Below are 12,998 nucleotides of genomic sequence, written 5' to 3' on the forward strand. Positions count from 1 at the left end.
TTTTCGACTGATTATTTAGTGCTCAAGTAACAGTAATTACTTAAAGCATTCTAACCCACCTCTACCACATATTCTTCTTATGGAGGGATAATTCTAGCTTGAGCATGATAGTGTGGAAAATCTTTCAGTTCAAAGATTGGTAACATAACTAATTGGCAAATGGAAAATAAATTTGTGCTGAATTTCATTTATTTCTTAAGCCAAAATCATGTTTGAAGTTTACATAAAGTAATAGATTTAGATGGAAGATATTGGGACCATGGTTATGAAGTTTGCAGAGATGATACAAATATTGGTTAAGTGTTTGAGAAAGAAAACCGAAGAATTCATGAAAGATGGCCAGAAAAGTGGCAAATAAGGCAAAGGATACACAATAAAATGGTAGAGTATTGAGATGTGAAGTGGAACCAAGAATGGGAAAATGGGATTGGTCTCTATAGCTCTTTTGCAGTCAGCATGGACATGATTTGTTGATAGGCCTGCTGTGTTGCAAATCTCTACGAAAGGGTCAATGGGAGTAGTGCAAACAATGCTTGTGCGTATGGTGAATATTAACATTCTATTATTAGCAAAATCAATTTCCATTGAATTACAGGGGTGGCACAGTGGTGCAGCTAGTAGCATTGCTGCCTCACCACACCAGAGACCTGACATCTTAGTGCTATCTGTGTGGAATTTGCACATTCTCCCTGTTACTGTGTGATATTCTTCACAGGTGCTTCAGTTCCTCCCCCATCCCAATGATGTGAGGGTTGGTTGGTTGGTTAATTGGCCATTGTAAACTATCCGTGTATAGGTGGGGGGGGGGGGGGGGGGGGGGGGGGGGGGGTGGAGTTGATGTGACTGTGGGGAGAATAAAAAGGCATTAATGTAGGATTAGTGTAAATGGGTGGTTGATAGTACTCCATTTCTCTGACTCTAAATGGGGACTGGGGAAATGGAAGCGAACATTTTGTAAGACAAGCCCAAAGCAAAAAATACAAAACAGATAAAAATAGTCCAGTCTGTCCACTAGGTGGTAGTTCATGCTTACGTGAGGGAAGCAGGCCAAGGCAACCAAAGTGCAAAACTTGCGCTGATTTTGTATCTATAACAGATTCGGTCATGGCCTTACCAGAAATCTGGGAACAGTTCTCATGGCTGAAATGAGTACTTAGGAATGTAAAGGACGATGTAATTATTGAGTACTAAGTAGAAATGAAATGAAAAATATTTTAAAAGACAAAAGCACAATAGAATTTGGTTACAGCATCTCTGATAAAAACATTAAAAATACAAGTTAATCTACTGCTAGTGGTTGCATTTGTAATTCTAAAGTATACTTTTTCACGTGAACTCAGTCCTTGTAGCTTTTTACTGTTTTGGTGCTTCTCTTTCAGATATTGGGGGGTAGTTCAAATACTGAAACATGAGAGGCAAGTTTATTTGAAACTTGTACAAAAAGTATTTTCTGTGTTTTTCTACTTTAGGTACAAGGTAAAACTCACTCCAGGCACTCAGAAGAAAGGGAAAGGTTTGTAAAATTATTGATACTGTATCTTCTCCACAAGTTAGCTTCAAATGGCCAATGTAATAGTTTTGATTTTGTTCTTTAGCGGCCAAAACTGCCTTGCACAATTTCCTGCATTCTAAAGAAGCCTTGCAACGGGAAAAGGATTTATTGCGAAGTGTGAAGGTAATTTTTTTTATGCACAATAAACTTATCAGACAAGTGTGTTTTACTGCAGTTGAGGAGATAGTTTTTAATTAACTTTGATGTCAAATCACCGATTATAGATCAGGTTGTACCTATAAAATTAACAGGAGATCCACATGTTCTGAAATGAAAACACAGACATTAAAATAAACTAAACATGATGAATACATTGCTGGCAACAATGTAGCAAAATAAAAGCTAATTATTAACTTTGTTCTACTTTTATTGATAAATTGTATATGAATATTTTGGTATTTTTAATTGAAGAATAAGTTATTGCTAATGTTCAAGTGTATGTGTTTCTACACATTTCATAAGGGAGCAAGTAACAATTCACTGAATTGATGTTATTTCCCTCAAAACTTTCCTCAAACTTCAAGATCATGTATGAGTTTATATTCTCTTTATTGCTAATTGTATTCATTAAAAGTATTAGAAAAATTACTATGGTTGTTTTTGTTCTATCAATGATGATGCTATGAGCTAAAGTGCTTTTTTTTTTGTACACAACACCTAGGAAACTGACTTGTCAAGAAACATTCCTGGGAAGGTGAAGGTCTCAGCACCTAATTTATTGGCAAAGAAACGGAAATAACCGCCTTGAATTTCAATGTGTCTCCAAGGATTGCTCAGCAAAGTATCGCATGTCTAATTATAAAAACACTTGAGAGCTGCTTTATAATAGATTTATTTAATTATAACTAGAATAACTGGTTAACAGATCTTTATTGATGATTTGATACTGCAGGTTTCAAAATAAAAGCTATAATGGAACATACTTATCCAGGAGTACCTGTTTAACTGAAGGTTTCTTAAAAGCTTGGCTTGAAAATTTCAGTCACTTGTTATCAGAGCCTTTTGTTCATGACTGAAGTCTATTTTAAATTAAAACTAAGTTTTAAAGTGGGGAGGGGTTGGAATTAAAAAAAATATTATATTAAATCTCATATCTGGCTATGAATCAAAACTGAGCTTGACATTTTTAATGTACATAGGTATCACTCCCAAAATTGCCTTTAATTTAACAGAATATAAAAAGTTGGAAGTAGGATAGATAAAATTATGAAATTGGTCAAAGTCTGTCCAATCCATTGACTATTTTTCTCTTGGATTAATGACACAAGAACATAATTTTATCTACTAGCAAATGTGTCCACTATCAGTTGTAGTGGTTATAGTTGCCAGTTTCCTAGGGGCAATATTGCTACTAAATGGAAAAAGTTGCAAAAGAAAAACATATTTGGTAGAATTTAAACTTTGATGATGTCAGTTTCCGTTTGCGCATGGATCAGTAACAAATGAAATTGAGTATCCGAAGCACTTAATCTTTGAAAAGGTTGTAGATAGCAATTCCACATATAGAAAAGAGTAACATAAGATTTTACTTCCCAATCCCAGTTTGGAGTGAAATAAGACAAATATCCTTTACCGTTTGATTCTGTATTCACACAATGATAAAAAGATGAGAGGATTATAGCATGTGGCTATATTTGACTCATGTCACTGCTTTTGCTCCCTCTTTCCTCCTCCCTAAGACCTTGTGCCCTTTTCACCAGAAATCCTGCAGATAGCTGCCCTTAATCATCTTGGCAGATACATTTGAGACCTTTACAGTTCCTATATAATTAAATATCATAAGCATTATGCAAAAAAAACTTTGACCTGGTTTAAAATATTACTTAAACAGTAATATCTGCAGTTTCCAGAATGCTTTAGACTGTTGTGATCAATGCCAATTTCAGTGCAAATCAACATAGTAAAATATAAAGCAATAGCCAAATAAATATTTAACAAGCTGCACAAATGGTTCAAATTACTGTCTCTGATCTAAAATATGGCAATAGTGCAGTTTGACAAACTTTCAGGTGGATGTAAAATGCTGAAGGCTGGTAGTGCTCCACTGTACCTCAAGGATTAATGTTCATTTTCCCCTTAAGACAATAAGATAAGTTGTGGTCGACTACAAAAATGGCCACTGATGTTGCCTGAAACTGATTTCGTTACTGAAGCAGATAATACAAAATCAACACTGTTGCTTTGGAATAGTGATGCCATTACTACAGGCTACAGAAAATTATATAAATCTCCAAACATGAACCAGAATTTTGCTGTCACTGCTGACCTTGAAGGAGAACTGCTCACAAAAATCTGCGGTGTGGGTTTCCTCCATCTATTGTGATCTGCTTTCAGTATTTAAGGAGAACCCTGGCTTACTGAAATAACAATGTTATTTAAGCACCCAATCACATAGAAACATTTTCATAATTAAACAGGAAGATAAAACAATTTTTATTTTTTAAATAGCAAAATAAAACATTTAAACATAAATGATTAAGGAAGAAAAGGGAATTGAATGAAAATATTTTAAATTACTTTTAAATATTTCACAATTTAAGGGAATTATAGTCCATATGTACTAATTGCATTTTTTAAAAGCTAAGGAATTTGCTAAGCAGTGGTTATGATTTCTTACATCTCATACAACCCATCATAACATGCAGTGACCAAAGGAAAACTGCAGACACTGGAAATCTGAAATAACTTATTACTGGAAATACTCAACATGTCAACCGTTATATTTGCTGCGTTTTCTGATTTTAATATACAGTGAGACTAGTTTGTTAGTACCTGAAATTTATCATTCACTGATAATGGAAGACTAAAAACATTCTATCCTATTGAGGAGCACTGAATCACTGACAGTACCTTTGGAATCTCCATGTAACAAAGCATGCATTAATAGTTTTGACAGCATTACAATGGTAAAATATAGTTCAACTTGAAAATCCAAATAAAGTTCATCAGTGGTCAACTGGTTTGAAACAGAATTGGGATGCAAATCCAAAGTTTAAGTTAACCTGCCACTTAAGTACTGCAGCTACATGTGCAGGTCAGAGGCTAGATATTCAATAGAGAGACACTATCCACCATCTAGAAAACATAACAATAAGGAGCTCAGCAGTATTTTTATTAAACAGCATCAGGAAGTTGCTGGTGAGAGCAGCACGTGGCATGCACCATCTAAGACACACCATGTAAAAGTCCCCCACTATATCACACAGCCTTTACTTAAATATACCGTCTTCTTTATCATTATTAGGTTAAAGTCCTAAAACACCATATTTACCAGCATTTTGTGGGAGCACTTTTACTGCTTGTACTTTATAATCTTGATAGTGCCTCATCACCTTCTCCAGGGAATAGGCAATAAATGTTGGCCTTGCCAGCAAAGCACATAACTTGTGCAAATAAAAATGGTCATTTATAAGTAATAGAGAACTGGGTTGAATCACGGATGCTGAAGTGCCATGAAAAATGTCCTGAGATTCTTTTATATCGTGAAAGTACATCCATTCTTAAATAAGAGCAGAATGACAAGATAGAATTCCCCAACTGTGGGAGATAAAACATACAAATGTACCTTATAGTTGAAGGTTCACTCTCTGATATCACAAAGTAAACCAGTTTCCTTTTGCTTAACATTTATTCAAAACCAAAAACAATAAATTTAAGATTTCTTTATGCACAAGCATATTAAAACATTTGAAAGAAAAATGACAACATTAACTGCCTGCAAAAATAGTTACCAGTAAAAATCAAAGGTCCTTATTCTCTGGCCCTCAACGAGTCATCTTTCAGGCTGCTAGAACAAAGAATAGCTAAATCACACTATAATGATTAAAAATGTAATTATTTTGGCAGAACTCATGATCCAGATGTGTTACTGCTCCCAGCTCGTTGATTGATATTAAGAAGAAGATGCTTTGGAAGACAGTCCCATATATTGGCGAGCATTTCTTTGTAGTGGATCACTGCCTCTAGGCAAAGTCTGAAGGATGAAAATAATGCAACGTAACAAAAACCTTCATTTATTAAACTGCGATTTAGAATTATGTATACAATCATTTCTCTTTAAACTTGAAGCACAAATACTAACAAAATCACTCATGATACTCAAGGAAAAGAAAATTTTTTTTACATGAATAACTGCTGGATACTGTTTCTCAACATCACTGAACAGACACAAGAGAAGGGTTGCAGTTGATTCACCTTCCTTCAAGTGAAGAAACTAGACAAAAACATCACTTAACTGTTCTCTGAAACTCTCAGGATAATAGCAAATGCACACTAGAGGGGAACATGTTCATGTGAACTCATGATGTGATCAAGCATATAGTGGATATTCATTGTCTGCAGCAGTTGCTAGTCTCATTAATATATTTAACAAATTATTTTTCCTAATATCCTTTTAACCTACTTGTATGATTAAAGTAAAACAACTATTTTAATCAGTACAAAGTGCCTAACTTTAGCATAAGCCATTTTCCATTGAAAGGTTCAGTTTCTGAGGATATAGATATTCTATGTATATATAAAAAAAGAGAGCAGCCAAGGCAAGTGTGGGACTCCTGGACAGTGAGACTAGGGAATTAATAGCAGTAAGTGAGGAAATTGCCGATAACTTAAACCAATACTTTTCATCAGTCTTCACGGTGGTGCAATGATCCCAAAGATAACAGATGGGCTAGCTTCAGATAGGAAGCAAGAACCTGTAACAACTCCTATTGCAAGCGACAAGGTATTGGAGAACCTAATGGGACCAAAGGCAGACAAGTGACCAGGACCCAGTGACCTGTATAGAAAGGTTTGCAGATAGTAGAGTCATTGGCTCAAGCTTTTCCAAATCTCACTCTGGGATGGTATTAGCAGATTGGAAAGTTGTGAATTTGATGATCTTGCTCAAGAGGAAGGGAGGTGACATGTGGAAAACTATAAGCCAGTTAGCTTAATACCATGATCAAGGAAGAGATAGCAAGTCATTTAGAAAAGCTTAATGCAATGAAACCAAGTCAACACGGTGGTATGAAAGATCCAGGATGGAACAATAAGAAAGATCTTGAGGTGCAGTATATTTTCATTTACAGATGGCATTTCATAAGGTGCCACATAAAAGGCTAGTTTGCAAGTGCGTTAACATAGACTGAAAACTGGTTACTGCATCGAAGACATGGTCAGAATAAGTACTTCTTTTTCAGATTGGAAAAACCTAACAAGGAGTGGCCCAAGTATCAATCCTTGGCCCTCAATTATTTACTGTCTATAATAATGACTTGGAGGAGAGGAGAGAATGTAAAGTATCCAAGTTTGCTGATGACATAAAAATAGGAGGAAGGGCATGCTGTGAGGATATTTGGACTACATTGGTATAGGTAGTATGTGTGAGTGGGCAAAAAATTGGCAAATGGAATTTAATATGGGAAAGTGTGAAGAGATCATTGCACTCTGGTAGGAAGACAAAAAGGTAATTATTATTTAAATGGAGGGAGACTGCAAATGAGCGGAGCAGAGGGATCTAGGTTTTCTAGTCTGTGAAACAAAAAAAGTTAAACACAGTTACAGCAAATAATTAAGGAGGCAAATGGCATACTGGTCTTTACTGAAAGGGGGTTAGAGTTTAAATATAGAGAAGTAGTGTTATAATTTTATAGGGTGTTGGTGAGGCTGCACCTGTATACTGTGTACAGTTTTGGTCCCCTTATAAAGGATATACTAACACTGAAGGCAGTCTGAAAGATTCACTAGGCTAATTCCTGAAATGAGAGGGTTGTCCTTTCATTAGCAATTTAAAAAGCCTGTATTCTTGGAGTTGTACAAGAATGAGGGATGATCTTATGAAATATACAAAACCCTAAAGGAGGGACATGACATAGTAGGTTTTGATGTTTTTCCACTAGTAGGAGAGTCAAAAGAGAGAATATAGTTACAAGAAAAGGGGGCAGTCATTTACAACTGAGATGCGTAAAACTGAGATTCTTCTCACAGAGAGTGGTGAATCTTTGGAATTCTCTACTGCAGAGAGTTGTAGGGGCTAGAACATTGGAAGTATTTAAAAAGGAGGTAGATACATTTTTGAAAGATCAGGAAATTGAGGGTTCTGTGGAACTTGCACAGAAGAGGAGTTAGGACTGGAGCAGACCAGCCATGATCATAGTGAATCATAGGCCAGGCTTGAGAAACCAAGTGGCTTACTTCTGCTCCTATTTTCTTGTGTGCAATGTCTGTTTCATTTGCACTTTTTAGTCATCAATTAAAGAAAAGTGATGCAAAGAAAAGTCAACATTTTGTCCCAGCAAAAAAAAAAGTACTCCTGAATGGGCCATAGCATTGGCCAGATCAGTAACCAAACTCCAACTTTAGTTTCTTGTACAGTTTAGCTCCAAACTGGGAAGAACTAGCTCCTCCATAATACTACATCAACATTTCCAGGTACCTTTGTAACCTCTTCCAGTTAGCCTATTAATTACAGCTGGATTACACACAGTTTCATCTTTTAGGCAATACAGTAACTGCAAATGTAAGATTTAACATCGTCAAACTCATTTAGTTTATAATCCATGCAACATTTCAACAGACCAGTCAATTTGAATTTACCCAAAAGGTAAAAGCAGAAGATTCCAAATGTCAGACCCAGAAGCCCTCAAAAGACATTTAGCTTGGCAAGATCATTCTCTTACCTGACAAGAGACTTTGGCTGTACCGAGAAGATAAGGACGTCATTACTATGAGCCTACAAAAAAAAACGTGGTAATTTAGAAGCTGAAAACAAAGTTTTGAAATATTTATATAGGATTGGATAAGAGGGCAAAGTTTAGGCATTACAAATTTTAATGTCATTTACTTTACAGATCTTTAGAAATGGTATTCATTGGATATAGAAAAGATATTGCTAAAATCAATGAAAAATTTGCAATCCAATCTCTTGTATGCTTTGGTGAATGAATCAATGAAGACTTGGAGTTCAGCCTCCAAAAGTGTACAGGTGCAAGCATCATCTGCATATTGCAACTTGAAGACTGAACTTGGGATCACCTTAGTGCCAGATTGCAAGTGTAGTGAGTTCAACGATTTCCCATTTATCCTGTGGACTCCTCCAGCATGAAACTTACTGGAGGTGAGGTGCAGCACTGAAGCAAAGAAGATTGAGAAAAGTGTTGGGGTAAAGACACAACCTTGCTTGATACAAGTTTGCACGGAGATCACATCAGTTTGCACGGAGATCTGTTGGTTAAGATCATGGCTTGCATGTCGGTTAACTTTACCAGAAAATTTATAAATTAAACACATTTTAATTTGGAAATAAAAGCAAAATCTATGCTCTATTACACCATAGTGCTGTGAGACAACTTGCTATACCACTGGCTGGATGGTAAATCTCTGTAATACACCTACAGAATTTTTATCTTGACAAGCCTGTTGGTGTTTTAACATCTCAAACTATGAGATTTAAACCAACAGAAAGTTTTGTCTTCAGATCTGAACTGGTATCCTCTAAAGCTGAAACTTACTAAGTTGCAGAAATCTTGATAATGATGAGTTACATATACCCTGGCTTTCAGTTGATGTAAACCTTAATATTCTTTCTTGAGAGACGAGTATAAAGCAGCAAAATGAGGGTATAGTTTAAAAAAAACTGCAAATGAACTTACTGCTTGTTGACGAGCTAATAGATTGCTAGCACATCCGCCAAAAACAATCACTTCTGCCTCATCACTTGTACAAGCAGAATGCCAAAGCCTGAAGGTAAATAATAAAATTAGTAAATCTGAAAAACAAAATGCTGCAATACATTTAAGATGTTGTTTAAAAGGATTTTCATGTTCATTTAGAATATATGTTACTTTCACTATGAAGGCAAGGAACACCACTATTTTGTTTTCTTATCTACTCTACGTTTATGTGAGGTCTTGTATTTAATTGCTGAATTGTAGAATGGGAAAAGAAAACTGTTGACAATAAGAGCAAAATGGTAAAAATTGACCTTAATAGCCTGAAGCAACAAAGTTTGATACTGCATCAGTTTGTGTGAAGAAAAAGAGAAAATTATGTATCCCCAATTTTTTTCCTAATACTTTTAAGTTCTCTCTGTAGGCTGCATCACCCCTGGCTACACAGGCATATTCTGCTGATGCCTGGTTTGCTCAACTGTGATGGCAGCAAAATCAGAGGGAATTTCTCAGTCTGACTCAAGGCAATAATCTCTGCACAGCATGGTTCAAATCAGGAACATGATAATGAAATCAGTCTGGTGTCATTTCAACTCTGTCACCAGTGCTTTGTGGCAACACATACAACAGTACCGCATAGGAACAGGGCCCTCGGCTCACCATGTCTGCGCCAACCATGATGCCAGTCTAATCCCATCTGCCTGATATTGTCTGTATCCCTCTACTCGAACAGGGAAGGAGTAGATGCCACATATGCTGCTATTGTATCTGCTTTAACCACCTCCCCTGGCAGCATGCTCCTCTCTATGTAAAAAAATAACTTGCCTCACAAATCTCCTTTAAACTTTCCTCCTCTCATCTTAAAGTTATGCCCTTTAGCATTGACATTTCCACCCCGGGAACAACATTCTACCTACGCTCTCTGTGCCTCTCATTACTTGATATACTACCAGGTTGCCCCTCAGCCTCCGATGCTCCAGACAAAACAATCCATGTTTGTCCAACCTCTCCTCATAGCTAATACACTCCAATCTAGACAGCCTCCTGGTGAACCTCTTTTGTACCCTCTCCAAAGCTTCCACACCCTTCCTATAGTGTGGCGAACAAAACTACACACAATACTTCATACGTGCCCTAATCAAAGTTTTGTATGGCCGTAACATGATATCAACATTTATACTCAATGCCCCAACCAATGAAGGCAACCTGCTGTATGGTTTTTTAACCACACGATCCACTTGTGTTGCCACTATTAGGGAGCTATGAACTTATACCCCAAGATCCCTCTGTACATCAATGTTCTTAGTGGACCTGCCATTTACTGTGTACTTTTCTCTTGCAGTGGTTGAAAGCCATTAGGCCTAACACAAGCTGATGAGACATCCTTTTTTACTATCATTGCAAGTTCTGCATGTATCAAAATAATACTGAGATGTCCAAGTTTCTTCATCAAAGATGACATTGCTGGACTCCCGAGTAAAGGAAAGCTGCAAAACCAATTTTTCATCCCGCCAATGCTGTCAGAGTAACCACTTAGATAAGATCAACATTACTAGTTTCAAGTGAATCATTTGACATAAACAACATTACCCAAGGCTGAAGGGATTACAGGGTGCTGTTGAAGCTGGTGTGTTAAAAAAAAACTGACACAAGAATTAAGAAGAACACAATGGGAACCCACAGCAAATAATGAGGATTAAAGGAATTTTCATCAATGGTTTTCAATTTAAGCTTTTCACCTTGGTTTGTCTGCATAGTTGTGTTCTACCTTTAACCATTCGTTCTTGCTCAGACTGTATATCCAGGCATCACCTAAAAACAATTAGTGAATTCTTGAAGCATGCTTTTACATTAATATGTAACAATTTATAAAACATAATTGTGCCATTTACTATTTCTTTTTGGCAATTCACAGATATCATATTTCAGTAACATAAGAGTCTCCGCAACCTTAATATCTTATCACAGCTATGTGAATTTTATCTATGTAAAGCATGTTATTTTACAATATTAGGTATAAAACCTGAATACAAATATTTAAGAAAAATGGAGCTAGGTGCCCAGGTAAATGCAACTGCACTCTATATCTCAAAAAAAGTAAGTAACCTTAGAAGTTCCTATCACAAATTAAATGTTAACAGTTTATTTATTGAAGAACTTGGAATTATGTGATTTTCATAAAAATTACTGCATCCAATTAATCAATACAGCAGAAATGTAAATGTGACAATCTAGAAGGGGAAAGGGCCACTTGGACCATATTAAATTTTAAAAGAAAACCTCAACTCTAACAAGTCTCCAAAAGTTCTCTGTTAGCAAATGATTTATGCAGCAAAATAACAATGAAACATACTTAACGGTTGTTTGTCAGTAGTAAAACCTCCAAACAGGAAGAGATGATCATTTGAGATAGCAGTGAGTGAATGCCAAGAGCGGCCAACAGGGATTTGATCAGGTGATTGTATCCTAGCAAATAAAAATTTGAATGATAGACAATGTTCTCAAAGGATCTGCAGTGATTCACTGAAAGTCTAGACACTCTTGTAATCGAAAACTACATTTACCAAAGCTCTTAACTACAGAAGGTTGTTAGCTTTAAGAGTAATTGAGCAAGCAGTTTAAATTTGCTCATGTAGAAGACTGTTCTTAATTTATACTCAGCAAATACAATGTTAATTGAATTTAAAAAGCTACTTTTTAAATATTAGCAGAGCAAACTTAGAAAAATGTCAAACACAAAAAACAATAAATTCTTTAAACCATTACTAAATCACTAAATACTTTAAATTCAAACACTGGACAATATGCATTTAAGGTGAGGGGGCCAAGCTTAAAGGAGATGTGCAGGGAAGTGGTAGGTGCCTGGAACAGGCTGCCAGGGGTAGTGGTGGAAGCAGATATGATAGTGGTGTTTAAGAGAGACTTTCAGGTAGATACATGAATATGCAGGGAATAGATCACGCACAGGCATAAGAGATTTAGTTTAATTTGGCATCATGCTTGACACAGACACCATGGGCCGAAGGGCCTGTTCCTGTCCTGTTCTGTATTCTATGATACTGCATTACTGACTTTATTAGTATCTGAATGCAACTTCACATATGAAATTTTATTAATTACTAATTTTAGGGCATTCTCATGCACCTTTGAATACTAATGACAACAGTTTGATAACATTTTTAAGAATGATGTATTTTAATAATTGAAAAATAACTGTTCTCTGAAGAGTCCAGCAAATTTATTAAGTAGCTGAACCACAGACACTGGATTGGAATTGGTTTATTATTGTCACATGCACTGAGGTACAGTGAAAATCTTGTCTTGCATACTGTTAATACAGATCGATTCATTCCACAGTACATTGAAGTAGTACAAGGTAAATCAATAACAGAATGCAGAATAAAGTGTAACAGCTATAGAGAAAGTGCAGTGCAAGTAGACAATAAGGTGCAAGGTCATAACAAGGTAGATTGTGAGGTCAAGTCATCTTATCGTACAAGGGAACCGTTCATCAGTCTTATAACAGCAGGATAGAAGCGGTTGAGCTTCTATCCTGCTGAGCAATAGCCTTGAGCCTGGTGGTACGTGCTTTCAGGCTTTTGTACCTTCTGCCTGATGGGAGAAGGGAAAAGAGATAATGTCCAGGGTGGGTGGGGTCTTTGATTATGCTGGCTGCTTTACTGAAGCAGTGAGAAGTATAGACAGGGTCCAAGGAGGGGAGACTGGTTTCTGTGATGTGCTGAGCTGAGCTGTGATGCATCCAGATAGGATGCTTTCTGTGGTGCATCAATAAAAAT

The 12,998-nt window shown here is 36.3% G+C and overlaps 2 protein-coding genes across 2 annotated transcripts in view; one reads left to right on the forward strand and one right to left on the reverse strand.

Annotated features, from left to right (window-relative positions):
- LOC127568054 (ribosome quality control complex subunit NEMF-like) overlaps positions 1–2,800 on the forward strand; it is a 73,442-nt gene extending 70,642 nt beyond the window's left edge. The window contains exons 31-33 of the mRNA XM_052011318.1: positions 1,470–1,513; positions 1,596–1,675; positions 2,214–2,800. Coding sequence (XP_051867278.1) covers positions 1,470–1,513; positions 1,596–1,675; positions 2,214–2,291 — 202 coding nt within the window. The 3' untranslated portion in view covers positions 2,292–2,800. The remainder of the gene's footprint in view (positions 1–1,469; positions 1,514–1,595; positions 1,676–2,213) is intronic.
- Positions 2,801–4,094: 1,294 nt separating this feature from the next.
- LOC127568061 (kelch domain-containing protein 2-like) overlaps positions 4,095–12,998 on the reverse strand; it is a 30,565-nt gene continuing 21,661 nt past the window's right edge. The window contains exons 10-14 of the mRNA XM_052011328.1: positions 11,555–11,667; positions 10,941–11,013; positions 9,184–9,271; positions 8,212–8,264; positions 4,095–5,525 (exon numbers count right to left, since the gene is read on the reverse strand). Of these exons, the coding sequence (XP_051867288.1) occupies positions 5,402–5,525; positions 8,212–8,264; positions 9,184–9,271; positions 10,941–11,013; positions 11,555–11,667 (451 nt within the window). The 3' untranslated portion in view covers positions 4,095–5,401. The remainder of the gene's footprint in view (positions 5,526–8,211; positions 8,265–9,183; positions 9,272–10,940; positions 11,014–11,554; positions 11,668–12,998) is intronic.

The sequence above is a fragment of the Pristis pectinata genome, chromosome 1 (genome assembly GCF_009764475.1).
Source record: "Pristis pectinata isolate sPriPec2 chromosome 1, sPriPec2.1.pri, whole genome shotgun sequence".
Classification (NCBI taxonomy): Eukaryota; Metazoa; Chordata; class Chondrichthyes; order Rhinopristiformes; family Pristidae; genus Pristis; species Pristis pectinata.